The sequence below is a fragment of the Capricornis sumatraensis genome, chromosome 1 (assembly GCF_032405125.1).
Source record: "Capricornis sumatraensis isolate serow.1 chromosome 1, serow.2, whole genome shotgun sequence".
NCBI lineage: Eukaryota > Metazoa > Chordata > Mammalia > Artiodactyla > Bovidae > Capricornis > Capricornis sumatraensis.
The window spans coordinates 86,749,958-86,763,970 of NC_091069.1; the positions used below are offsets into that span (position 1 = coordinate 86,749,958).

The 14,013-nt window shown below is 41.3% G+C and overlaps 1 protein-coding gene across 3 annotated transcripts; it reads right to left on the reverse strand.

The window, feature by feature from the left end:
- Nucleotides 1–475: 475 nt before the first annotated feature.
- On the reverse strand, nt 476–14,013 carry GPATCH11 (G-patch domain containing 11). 3 transcript variants are annotated; one of them, XM_068977307.1, is made up of 9 exons: nt 13,885–14,013; nt 8,601–8,672; nt 7,847–8,070; nt 6,672–6,713; nt 5,802–5,922; nt 5,590–5,680; nt 4,314–4,424; nt 1,451–1,532; nt 476–743 (listed from the first exon to the last, which is right to left on the reverse strand). In XM_068977307.1, exons 2-9 carry the CDS (start codon nt 8,657–8,659, stop codon nt 688–690), a joined length of 786 nt encoding a protein of 261 aa, XP_068833408.1. In that variant the 5' UTR covers nt 8,660–8,672; nt 13,885–14,013; the 3' UTR covers nt 476–687. The 3 variants fall into 3 exon arrangements, with proteins under 3 accessions (XP_068833408.1, XP_068833401.1, XP_068833413.1); XM_068977300.1 differs by having other exon boundaries at nt 7,844–8,070; XM_068977312.1 differs by lacking the exons at nt 6,672–6,713; nt 7,847–8,070; nt 13,885–14,013 and having other exon boundaries at nt 8,601–8,607.

A 14,013-nucleotide genomic window follows, 5' to 3' on the forward strand; every position in this document is an offset into this window, starting at 1 on the left:
GAGGGGAATACTTTTCACCTCCTCCTCAAGCTTGCATGCAGGGAAGGGAACCTCTTCTTGCTCCTTGGAAGACAGAATTGTGGGAAGCAGTTCTGCGAGCCTGTATTCGTTCCTTCTCAACAGAGCTGAATCTCTCCTGATGAGTGGTTTTGGGAAAATGAACTGAGGATGTGCACCTCTCCTCTGCCCCTAGGGTTGGCTCTCTCGCCTTGACAGCTGACATGGGCTCTATCCTTCCTCTGAGGCAAGGTCTGCAGTCCTCTCTAAGCAGGGAGATCTCACAGGGAGTGTGGCTGGAGAACAAGTCAAGTAGCTCTTCATTCCGTTAGTAATAAAACTGATATTTTGATCTCAAACTCCCACGTCTTATTTCTCAATTTGTTCCAAAGTGAAGAAGGGAATAAGAGAGCTGGTGTCCTTAAACCCCATAAACGTCAGGACAGAGTCATGAACTGTAACTGCTGGTTTCTATAATACTTGTTGCTCTGCCATGGCTTTCCATTATATGTTGAAGTTAGTAAACAATTATATTCTAAAGTACAAAGTACTTCTAATGTACAAAAAGAACAAAACATATGAAGTCCCCTTTCTTTACTGGCATCAAAAATGTGGGAACTCTAACAGCCGAACTATCTGTCTTTAGGAAACAAGAACATTTGCCAAGCTTCCACTTTGTTGAGAATAATCTTAGTCATGATCTGCAGAAGTTGGTCCTGGACAATTTGAAGACAGGTCTTCTTTATCTGTAATTCATGTGAGGAAAAGAAACAATTAATACAAATTGCACAGTAAACTATTTTAGAAAATTGTTTCAGCATAACATGTATTTTGTAGTTGTGTCTGCTTCCTTACTCTGCTAAACAAACCAGGAAAAGATACAACAATAACCCCAAATTCTTCACTCAAGTACACAGTCCTTAGCTTCAAGTTAAAGCTGGCTTGGGCAAGTGCTAGAAAAGAAAGCACTTGTGTCTTTAAGACATCTGACATGTTTTAACCATTTCTTTCCTTACATGAAAAAAAAATGGAGTGGATTTCAACATCCTGATTTTTATGGTTCACAGACAATATTCTACCTAAGTACCAAAAAATTAGTTCTAAAAATTTACTATATCTTTCTGGTAGCTGAAAAATTGTGGAAAAATAAAGCATGAAAAAATGTATCAACTTCAACTGATTGAAAAATTCTTTCTTGTGAAATAGAAGACTGAAAAATTCCCTTCTGCACATTCAGTGTCTGAAAAGTTAAAGGCACCTTTAATTAACCCTCAGTTAATTCTTTCTCTACCCCCTATTTCTTTTAAAGCATTCATCCAACGTTGCCCTTTGGATGGAATAAAAAATTTCCATTGTCTATGGAAATATGACTTTCATAAAAAAAAAAAATCAAAGCCGAAATCAAAGCGCATTTGTATCCAATACTTTTCAAAAGTATAAAGTATCTTCTTACCTTCATAGGCTGTTCCACACCAAATACAATATAGATGTTCTTCTCTTAAATAACTAGTCAGTATTTGTAATTTTTCCAGTACCTAGGATACAAGCACGTTAATGGTTTACACCGAACAGAATTTTTGTTTTTAGGTCTCTTAGATTATGCTGAATTACTCCAAGGCCATAAATCTTCTGAAACACTCTCAGTCAGTTAGGAGAGGTGTCAAGGGTGGAATATATTAGAACATGTCCCAGTTTACTAGCTGCCCTGTTTCACTTCTGTCACACACACCACAGACCACTTGTTAACATTTCAACAATAGATTGCGGCTGGCTCTATTAGAATCAGCATCCTTTAAAGACCCCTCCTATTAATAGTTTCAAAGAATCTGGGTGAAACTCTCACTCTGCCACTAGAGTTCTCATCAATGGTTTCCCAGTTAGGTGGAACATAGATTTTTCCAATTGTGAATGTTTGCAACACACTCTTTTATACAAGTAACCATGGAAATGTGTATTCTTTTCTTGAAAACTCTCTACTTACTTTGAATTGTGTTTTTTGACTTTGTTTTGTTTGTGGCTGAGTTGGGGGGAGGAGGTACTCAGAATTACTTGAAGAGGTTCAATAGGAAACAAGGTAGAAATCAACATAATTTACATTGGCAGCTTATACATCATCCAAACTGAGGTGAGAGGGGTAAACTGAAGCTAAAAGGGCCATTTACATGAAGTTTTGATTTAGGGTTAATAAAATAAACCTATAATGTAGTAGCTCTCAACTAGGAGTGATTTTTTTCCCTCAGGTGAAAATTTAGCAATGTCTGGAGACATAAGAAAGCCTTTCTCAGTGATCAAAGCAAAGAAATAGATAAAAACAATAGAAGGGAAAGACTAGAGATCTCTTCAAGAAAATTAGAGCTATCAAGGGAACATTTCACGCAAAGGTGGGCACAATAAAGGGCAGAAACGGTATGGACCTAAGAGAAGCAGAAGATATTAAGAAGAGGAGGCAAGAATACACAGAACTATACAAAAAAGATCTTTGTGACCCAGACAACCACAATGGTGTGATCACTCACCTAGAGCCAGACAGCCTGGAATGTGAAGTCAAGTGGGCCTTAGAAAGCATCACTACAAACAAAGCCAGTGGAGGTGATAGAATTCCAGTTGAGCTCTTTCAAATCCTAAAAGATGATTCTGTAAAAGTGCGGCACTCCATATGCCAGCAAATTTGGAAAACTTGGCAGTGGACACAGGATTGGAAAATGTCAGTTTTCATTCCAATCCCAAAGAAAGGCAATGCCAAAGAATATTCAAACTACTGCATAATTACACACATCTCACACGCTAGCAAAGTAATGCTCAAAATTCTCCAAGCCAGGCTTCAACAGTACATGAACCATGAACTTCCAGATGTTCAAGCCAGATTTAGAAAAGGCAGAGGAACCAGAGATCAAATTGCCAACATCCATTGGATCACTGAAAAAGGAAGAGAGTTCCAGAAAAACATCTATTTCTGCTTTACTGACTATGCCAAAGCCTTTGACGGTGTGGATCACAACAAACTGCAGAAAATTCTTCGAGATGGGAATACCAGACCACCTGAGCTGCCTCCTGAGAAATATTTATTCAGGTCAAGAAGCAACAGTTAGAACTGGACATGGAACGATAGACTGGTTCCAAATCGGGAAAGGAGTATGTCAAGGCTGTATATTGTCACACTGCTTATTTAACTTATATGCAGAATATATCATAAGAAAGGCTGGACTGGAAGAAGCACAAGCTGGAATCAAGATTGCTGGGAGAAATATCAATAACCTCAGATATGCAGATGACACCACCCTTATGGCAGAAAGAGAAGAAAAACTAAACAGCCTCTTGATGAAAGTGAAAGAGGAGAGTGGAAAAGCTGGCTTAAAACTCAACATTCAGAAAACAAAGATCATGGCATCTGGTCTCATCACTTCATGGCAAATAGATGGGGAAACAATGGAAACAGTGAGACTTTATTTTGAGGGGCTCCAAAATCACTGCAGATGGTTACTGCAGCCATGAAATTAAAAGACGCTTGCTCCTTGGAAGAAAAGCTATGACCAAACTAGACAGCATATTAAAAAGCAGAGACATTACTTTTCCAACTAAGGTCCGTCTAGTCAAAGCTATGGTTTTTCCAGTAGTCGTGTATGAATGTGAGAGTCAGACTATAAAGAAAGCTGAGCACCGAAGAATTGGTGCTTTTGAAATGCGGTGTTGGAGAAGACTCTTGAGAGTCCCTTCGACTGCAAGGAGATCCAACCAGTCCATCCTAAAGGAAATCAGTCCTGAATATTCATTGGAAGGACTGATGCTGAAGTTGAAACTCCAATACTCTGGCCACCTGATGCGAAGAACTGACTCATTGGAAAAGACCCTGATTCTGGGAAAGACTGAGGGCAGGAGGTGAAGGGGACAACGGAGGATGAGATGGCTGGATGGCATCACCAACTCTATGGACATGAGTTTGAGTAAACTCTGAGAGTTAGTGATGGACAGGGAAGGCTGGTGTATTGCAGTCCATGGGGTCGCAAAGAGTTGGACATGACTGAGCAACTGAACTGAGCTGGAGACATTTTTGGTTGTCACAAGAGGGATGTGCAATGGATGGTGGATGGAGGCCATAGATGCGATGAAATAACTTACAATGTACAGAACAGCCCCACAACAAACAATTACCCGGTTCAAAATGTTAATTGTGCCAAGGCTGAGACATCTAGCTTAAGGAACTGGTGCTAAAACATACATTTAATGTGGCTGATTCATGTTGGTGTCTGGCAGAGGCTAATACAATATTGTAGAGCAATTATCCTCCCCCACTCCAAAAAAAACCAAACAAACCATACACTTAAATCTTCACTCTTATATTCATCTTCATCTTGTTCTTCCTCTGTCTCTTCTTCAGTTTCCTCTTCAGGCCTCAACCAGTACCAGGCCTCCCTGGGAACTTGAATATTCTGAAAATGGAGAATTATTCCTAATTAAACAAAGCTAAACATAAAGATTATCACAAGTTTGTTCATGTTCAACTAAATATTTACTGCTTTAAGTTCCACACCATGGAACAGTGCATGTGAGTTCAGTTGCTCAGTTGCGTGACTCTGACCCCAGGCTCTTCTGTCCGTGGAATTTTCCAGCTTAGAATACTAGTGTGGGTTGCCATTTCCTTCGCCAGGAGATCTTCCTGACCCAGGCATCAAACCTGAGTCTCCTGCGTCTCCTGCACTGAGGATTCTTTACCACTGAGCCACCTGGGAAACCCTGTACTATGGAACTATAGGGATGCAAAGCCCAGTTAGAATACTGCCTCCCAACTGCTGACAATCTAGTAGGGAAAAGACGCTATGGGGATAAGTGACTGAATGGGTATAAAATGATACACAAAGCTAAGAAATCTTAAGTATCATGACATATATTCAAAATAACATGCTATGGAAATACTGAATGAGAGATTGCTTTCAGCGGTCTATTTATATAAGGGAAATTTCAGAAATAATTTTTGAGACTTTAAATGAAGTCACTTTATTTTGCTGGTAGGTGAACCATCAAAATAAAAAAATTAAAGAAGAATCAAATCAAAAATTGAATTTTGAGGACTATTGAAATCTGAAATAGCATTCTACATGATTTTACTAGTTACAGACATGGAAGTTACTGAATATGGACTGAAAATAGGCTATTCTGATTGGCCAAACATTCAAATGAACAGAATTTCCACATGTAATAGTCTGAGTAATCAATATTCCAATAAATGGAGAACAGTTAAGTGAAAAACGGTATTTCATGCTTAAAGATCATTCAGAATATGTTCCTACAGTGAACAAGTCATTATTGTGCATACCAGTTATCACAGATCAACAGTGCATCTGAAAGTTTTAACAGGCAGATACACTAAGCTTGGAGTTCTCTCTCTCTCTTTAAAAATAAATGTATGGGACATTCCTGGTGGTCCAGTGGTTAAGACTCAACACTTCTAATGCAGAGGGTACACTTCCAATGCAGAGGGCACAAGTTTGACCCCTGGTCACACATGCTGTGTGGTGAGGCCAAAAAAAACATACACGGTAAATCATACTGGGGGCCAAAATACTTTACCAAACTGAAAGCAGGTAAAAGGATTACCTTCTGAGTATCCAGTTGTTGACAGGCTCTCTGACTTCTTCTAAGATCTCCTTCTAGCTTCATTTCATCTTGCTTATTTTTAAGTCGAATTCTAATTCAAAGAAAAAAATAGTACACTAGAGGTCTGTGCTCTCGTAATCCATGTTAAATGCCCAAATACCAGGAAACATACCATAGTAAAGGAACAATGAAACTAAAGACAGCTCAGTTACCGAAACTGTTCTGCTGCTCTTTCTTCAGCTTGGCTTTTCATGTGAATCTTTCTTCTGTAGCTTTCCAATTTTTCCTCTGCTTTCCGTTTTAATAATGTCTCATGACCAATGCCACTTTTCCCTGCTCAGACAGGAAACACTGATGAGAAACTTACTGACTTTGTATGTCAAAATGCGACAACTTAAATTTTTTTTTTGTGGCCATGCCTTGCAGCTGGCAGGATCTCAGTTTCCCACCCAGGAATTTAACCCAGGTCCTTGGCAGTGAAAGCATGGAGTCCTAACCACTGGACTGCCAGGGAATTACCTAAATACTTACAAATTAAATGCAATTCTAACTGCAGTACAATCACTCAAAATCATCTGATAAGAAGGGCAGGAGAAAACACTGGAGTTTTTTTTTAATCCAAATTCACAATTTGATTTTCACAAAGATTATCATTCTGATCTAAAAAGATGTCAATCCTATACACTTTTTTTTTCAAATTGGGAAATACGTATCAACAGTCATGCTTTTATAGAAATATGATGAACAAATAAAAAAATATATTTTTCTCTTTAATTTGTCCAATTATTAAGAGAAACATTTAGTGGATAAATCAGGATACTTTTAGGACATTCAACAGATAAAAATAGCTTTGTATTTTTGATGGTCACAACAATTTTCCCGTTACTTTTATGATTTAAATTTTATTTTATACTTATTAAAACTTACTTTTAGTTTAAAAGGTCTAGGAGTTTAAGAAACATTTTACATGATAAGAACTGTAATAGTACCACCATAAAAAAACCATTTATTGAACAGTATATGTGCTATATTTAAGTATAAGTTGTTATTACCAGCAAACAGCCGCAACAGTAATTACACACCTGTTTTGACATTGAGAGGAATTGGTTCAACAATACCATCTCCTAAAAAAAAAGAGAACAAAACACAAATTACTTTAGAAATTCTTCCTCAGACTACTGGTAGATGCAGTATGCAACTTTACAATGTTCTATACATATCCCTTCCAGTTTCAGGGATACTCAAAATTGGAACTGAACATCAATACTTAACATCAACTACTTCCCTTGGCCTTCAAATACTAAGTCCTCAATAAAGCTGATGGACAGCCTCCAATGCCACCTAAATGTAGGAATTTTCACTGATATATATACAAAAGGGTGGCAGCCTTAAGAGAGAGCAAAGCCTTGCTAGGGAAGTCAAAGCAATGGCAATAAAGGAGAGAAGAAGAGAGAAACAGCTTACAGAAGACACTATGTATATGACCTCTATCTCTGAATAAGCAATCTCATTCCTAAAACAGGTGAGAACTGAGCTTCTCCAGCTGAGGGGTCATCCAGGCAGCTGCCACACGTACAGAGCAAGCAGGCCGGAGTCCTGCCATCATCTCTAGTGTTGCTCCCCTGTCCTTTGGGCCACTGAACTTTGCTTTAAGATATTTTTGATGTGGGTCATCTTCTAAAGTCTTTGTTTTGGTGTTTTTGCCACTTGGCATGTGGGATCTCAGCTTTCTGAACAGGGATCGAACCTGCCCCCTCTGCATTGGAAGGTGAAGTCCCAACTACTGGACCACTAGGGAAGGCCCCCTTTCTGTTTTAAAGAAACAGTGATTTATTTATTTGGCTGTGCTAGGTCTTAGTTGCAGCATGCAGCAATCCAGTTCCCTGACTGGGGACGGGGGTGCATCGGGAGCAGGGCATTAGCCACTGAACCACCAGAGAATGCGTGGGGCCACTGCACTTCTTAACCCTTCTCCTGTCATCCTTCTTAGCTGCTGCCTCCGTGGCAAGCCTCATCCATCCCACTCCTTCAGGGCCAAGCTGGGCTGCTAAGCAGCTCTGGATGGCTTAAGTCTGAAGTGGCTATGGGAAGATGGAAGTGCTCCATAAGCTTGCCAGCATACAAGAGACCAGGAAGCTTAAGTTGTTCCAATTTCTGTGTAGATAGACAGTGAGGAAAGAGTCATCACTGGTCCCCATCAATAAGTTACCATTTGGTGGTTAAGGACAGCTGTTCATTTCCGGCTCTGACTCACCGCTCTTGCCGAGGGCCTGACCACTTTTATACCCCATCTTCTGAAGCAGAGCAAACCCTTTGTTTTCGCAGCCGAGTGCTTTCTTCAACCCTGTGTCACGTCTCTCTTGTTCTTCTTCTTTTGTACTCTTCTGTCTGTTTTTCAGATTCGCTTCCTGTCGCTTTTCTTCTTTTCGGCGGGCTTCCCGGATTTGCCTCAGCACTGGCAAGCCTGGTCTGATATCGTCTCTGAAGAATGAGGGAAAAGGTTATTTTAGACTAGTACATGGAAGTTTCTCATAACTTTGCCACTTACTCACTTGAAACTACTTAATATTTCAGTGCTACCTTTAGGAGCATCTCTGTTATCACCACTATTAGAACGTAACCAATGTCCTGTGAGAATGGCTGTTTTCGTAAAAACGATGAAGGCTGGTATTAGATGGTAAGAAACAAAATGTAGAGCTGAAAAAATAAGAAATAGACTAATTTTTCTAGGAGGTTGGCAATAATAAAAGGCTACTCTCAAAAGTAGAAACAAGACGTGAAAAGATGAAATAAAGGAAAAGAGTAAAATGGCCTTGGTAGTGTGGAAGAAAAAGAAGTAAAATGCTTAGCATTAGAAGTATCTTTGTATCACAGACATGTAGGAAATGTTCTCATAAAGCAGTGAGACGAAATTTCCAACCTCACCTTTAGAATCAATGGCATTGCTTAAAAATCTCCAATTCCTTAATGTCTTACACGTATCATTATATGGGGTGTGCACATTTACTTACTGGACATTAATGAAGGAATCAGACATATAGTCCTCCTCTTCTGCCATGTTCAACTTCATATGGTGAAAGTATCTACAAAGCAAACAGGATGAACAATTTTTTTTTAAGATGCAGATTCAAGGTTTTATTTCAAACCCCAGCATGACCACTTACTAGATGTGGGCAATCTTGAAAACATTACTGTACATTCTTCTACCATCAATTTTTAAAATTTATTTTTAATTGAAGGATAACTGCCTTATAATGTTGTGCTGGTTTCTGCCATACGACAACATGAATCAGCCGTAAGTATACACATGTCCCCTCCTTCTTGAACCTCCCTCCCAACCCCACCCCGTCCTGCCCTCACTCCATCCCTCCAGGTTGTCAGAGGGCACTGTGTTAAGCTCCCCGTGTTAGACAGCAGCTTCCTACTATCTACCTATTTCACATATGGTGTGCGTGTATGAATGCTAAGTCACTTCAGTTGTGTCAGACACTTTGTGAACCAATGGATGGCAGCCTGCCAGGCTCCTCTGTCCATGTGATTCTCCAGGCAAGAACACTGGAGTGGGTTGCCATGCCCTCCTCCTGGGAATCTTCCCGACCCAGGGATAGAACCTGCATCTCTTATGTTCCCTGCATTGGCAGGTGGGTTCTTTGCCACTAGCACTACCTGGGAAATCCTTTACATATGGTAACAACTACTAATTTTCAGTTTACCAAAATGGAAATAAACTTGCATGCATCCTCAGCTGTGACCTTTCTCTAGAAGCCTACTCCATATTCAAGTGCTCTTTTGACATCCTCCTGGGTTGAGCCCTCAAACTCAACAATCCAAACAACTCATTCCCTCCCCCATGCTGATTGCCTTTATCGCTGTATTTGCAAATTAACGCTGCCACCATCTCCCCCTTCCTGACCTCTTATAAACCTCTGTCCACTCTTCTTCCACATTATCCCTCATGGGCATTTTTTTCTTACAGTTGTGACCACTACTTTAGTTCAGGCATTTCTTTCTCATCTGAATGTCACAACTGCTTCCTGATTGGTCTTGTTGCCTTTGGCCTCTCCTCTTCCAATCCAGAGAGGTCCTCTATGACCTCTCCAAAGTGTTTTTTGTTTTTTGTTTTTTTAAATATAAGTCAGGGCATGTTACTTGCTGGTTTCAAATCCTTCAGCAAATTTTCCCCTGTGGGCAGTGGAGGAACCATCACTTTCACATGGTAGCAGAGAGATCCCCCGTAATCTGACCTGACTCTTTTTCAGGATTCATTACTCATGCCACATGGTCTCCTTGTCCTCTGAACACACTGCAGATAGTTCATTCCTCCTAGGCCTAGGCTACCCGCCTTTACAAAGGCCTGTCTTGACCACTCCAGGCCTCTCCACAGTACTTCATGTTCAAGCAGTTCATTGCTAACTAGATAGAGTTAACACTTCACTTATATGGAAATACTTTTGAGGACTGTTTTAGCCAAAATAGTTAAAATCATGTAATAATTAGCCCTTAAAGGGATAAAATAATTATCCAGAAAAGTGTACTTCAAACTTTCCTGTGTATACGAACTGCCCTGGGATTTTCTTGGGGCTTCCCTGGTAGCTCAGCAGTAAAGAGTCTGCCTGCAACGTAGGGGACGCAGGGAGACGTGGGTTCAATCCCTGGGTCAGAAAGATCCCCTGAAGAAGAGCATGGCAACTCACTCCAGTATTCTTGCCTGGAGAATCCCCATGGAGAGAAGAGCCTGGTAGGCTACAGTCAGTCCACAGGGTCGCAAAGAGTCGCAAAGAGTCAACTGAAGCAACTTTTAGCATGCAGCATGTTTCTCAAAATGCAGAGTCTGATTCTGAGCTCAAGTCCGAGGCTCTGCATTTCTAACAGCCTCCCAGGTGCTGTCAATGCTTCTGGTGCAGTTGCTGGATGCAAAATGGGAGTCACTTGCTGCAGTGCACACATGCTGTTTCAGCCTGTTCATCATCCCTCCTTTTGGAACTCAGCCCTCTGCCTTCCTTGTGGTTCTACTGGAGGGTGGCAATTAGTACTTCCTGAGGTATAAGGTGGCCAGTTATAGTACCCTATCCTAGTAAGAGGGGAGGGGATGGCCTAAACAGGGCAAATAAGCATCTCTTTCCCTGTTGTTGTTATTCAGTTGCTCAGTTGTGTACGACTCTTTGAGACCCCATGGACTGCAGCACACCAGGCTTCCCTGTCCTTCACCATCTCCCGGAGTTGGCTTAAACTCATGTCCATTGAGTCGGTGATGCCATTCGATCGTTTCATCCTCTGTCTCCCAATGAGTCGGCTCTGCGCATCAGGTGGCTACAGTATTGGAGCTTCAGCTTCAGCATCATTCCTTCTAATGAATATTTAGGGTTGATTTTCTTTAGGATTGACTGGTTTGATCTACTTGCAGTCCAAGGAATCCTCAAGGGTCTTCTTCAGCATAGGAGTTCGAAAGCATCAATTCTTCAGCGCTCAGCCTTCTTCATGATCCCACTCTCACATGACTACTGGAAAAACCATAGCTTTGACTAGACGGACCTTAGTTGGAAAAGTAATGTCTCTGCTTTTTAATATTCTGTCTAGTTTGGTCATAGCTTTTCTTCCAAGGAGCAAGTGTCTTTTAATTTCATGGATGCAGTCACCATCTGCAGTGATTTTGGTGCGCTCCAAAATAATCTCTTACTGTTTCCATTGTTTCCCCATCTATTTGCCATGAAGTGATGGGACCAGATGCCATGATCTTAGTTTTCTGAATGTTGAGTTTTAAGCCAACTTTTTCATTCTCCTCTTTCACTTTCATCAAGAGGCTCTTAAGTTTTTCTTTGCTTTCTGCCATAGGGTGGTGTCATCTGCATTCAGTTCAGTTGCCAGTTAAGTCCGACTTTTTGGAAGCACCTTTATAGAGTGTGTTGAGTGCCAAGAGATTACTATGTCAGTCAGTTCAGTCACTCAGTCGTATCCGCTCTTTGTGACCCCATGGACTGCAGCACACCAGGCCTCCCTGTCCATCACCAGCTCCTGAAGTTTACTTAAACTCATGCCCATTGAGTCAGTGATGCCATCCAACCATCTCATCCTCTGTCGTCCCCTTCTCCTCCTGCCTTCAATCTTTCCAAGCATTAGGGTCTTTTCAAATGAGTCAGCTGTTCGCATCAGGTGACCAATCTGTGTATCTGAGGTTATTAATACTTCTCCTGGAAATCTTGATTCCAGCTTGTGCTTCATCTAGCCCAACATTTTGCATCATGTACTCTGCTTATAAGCTAAATAAGCAGGGTGACAATATACAGCCTTGACATACTCCTTTCCCAATTTGGAACCAGTGTGTTGTTCCATGTCCAGTTCTAACTGTTGCTTCTTGACCTGTATACACATTTCTCAGGAGGCAGGTCAGATGGTCTGGTATTCCCATCTCTTTAAGAATTTTCCAGTTTGTTGTGACCCACACAGTCAAAGGCTTTGGTGTAGTGAATGAAACACCTACTTAATATATCAAACATTTTCATTCTATTTAATTACCATTAACGACTTCCCTGGTGGTCTAGTGGTTAAGCCTCTGTGCTCCCAACGCAGGGGTATGGGTTAAATCCTTGTCAAGGAACTAGATCCCCCATGCTACAACTAAGTAGTGCAGCCCTACAAATACATAGATAAAAATAAAAAGAAATATTAATTACCATTAACAGCTCTGTAAGATAGGTACAATTGTACTGTGCTTAGTCACTCAGTCATGTCTGACTCTCTGTGACCCCATGAACTGTAGCCTGCCAGGTACAGTTAGTCCTGCTTTAATTAAGACTCAGTATAGGTAAATAATTTGCTTAATACCACACACACACACAAATCATGTCTCAGAGCTGTTTCTACTGCAAATAGGATTAGATTATTTTTAAGGGACCTATTTAGCTCTAAAGGTCTATGCAGACAAGAATAGGGGTAACAGGTCATTTAAGCCCCCTTTTTATGGGTACAATATGTTTCCCAGCATCATCTATTCCCATGAAGCATAAGGATAAACTTCACAAGGTGATAATCCAGACAGAATGACAGTGGCTAGACAGCAATGGATTTCCCTGGTGGCTCAGATGGTAAAGCGTCTGCCTACAATGTGGGAGACCCGGGTTTGATGGAAGACAGCAATGGAAGTGATGAGAAATCATTGGATTCTGGGTATATTCTGAAGATAGGGATAATGGGATTGGAGGTGGCATGTGAAAGATTGATGCCAACGGTGACCCTAAGGCTTTTGGTTTGACTATCTGGAAGAATGGAGTAACCAGTTCTTGGAAATGGTCAGATTGCAGCACCAGGTTTTGTTTTTGTTTGTTTTCTGGCAGAGAGCAGGGGGGAGGTGTCAACAAGAGTGCTGCTTCACCCCTGTGTTCATAGCAGCTCTTCACAGTAGCCAAGACACGGAAATAACCTAAATGTCCGCTGACAGATGAATGGATAAAGAACAAAACAGTGCCATTTGCAGCAACATGGATGCAACGAGAAATAATCATACTAAGTGAAGCAAGTCAGAAGGAGAAAGACAAATCCCATATGAGACATGCTGCTGCTAAGTCACTTCTGTCGTGTCCGACTCTGTGCGACCCCATAGACAGCAGCCCACCAGTCTCCCCCATCCCTGGGATTCTCCAGGCAAGAACACTGGAGTGGGTTGCCATTTCCTTCTCCCATATGATATATGTGGAACCTAAAATATGACACAAATGAACCTATTTTATTTATGAAATAAAGACAGAATCATGGACATAGAGAAAATATACTGGTGGTTGCCAAAGGGAGGAGGTAGGAAGACGGATGGGTTGGTAGTTTGGGAGTAGTAGATTCAAAGAGAATACATAAACAACACCTTACTGTATAGCACAGGGAATTACAGTCAATATTTTGTGATAAGCCATGATGGAAAAGAATATGGAAATATATATGTATGTATAAATGAGCCATTTTGCTGTACAGCAGTGGCTGTACATTGCAATACACAACATTGTAATTCAAACATACTCTAAAAAAAAGTGATGCTTCGAATGTACTGAGAGTCTCATTACGCATCCAAGTGAAGAGATGGACTAAGTAGCTGAACGCACAGCAGAAAGATGACAAGAAACGCCTCAGTCCCAAACACTCCCTGCAGGGACCGCCGATCCCTTCCCTCCTGGCGCCCCTCCTAGCTGCAGTCGTCCCACAAACTTCATCACTCGTGGGTGGGAACATAGGAGATGGTGTGAGGGCTAGTTACAGCCAGCGTACAGGTCACCACTGTTTATCATTCGACAGGCGCCCACAGCCCCTTACCTGGAAGCTCTACTCGCCCCAGGCCAGCTCTAGAGAGCGCTTGCAGCGCAGACACACACCAACCTAAGGACCTCCCGGCCTCGGCTCGCTCCTGAGTTTCCGAAAACAGGATCAATCGGAAACCTGCGG

Coding starts and splice junctions, on each gene's coding strand:
- GPATCH11 (XM_068977300.1), bottom strand. CDS start 8,659: ATGAAGTTGAACATGGCAGAAGAGGAGGACTATATGTCTGATTCCTTC. Junction 6,714..7,843: donor TCAGGCCCTCGGCAAGAGCG/GTGAGTCAGAGC, acceptor CTTTTTTTTTAG/GAGATGGTATTGTTGAACCA. Junction 5,923..6,671: donor TCCTCTCAATGTCAAAACAG/GTGTGTAATTAC, acceptor CTGTCTGAGCAG/GGAAAAGTGGCATTGGTCAT.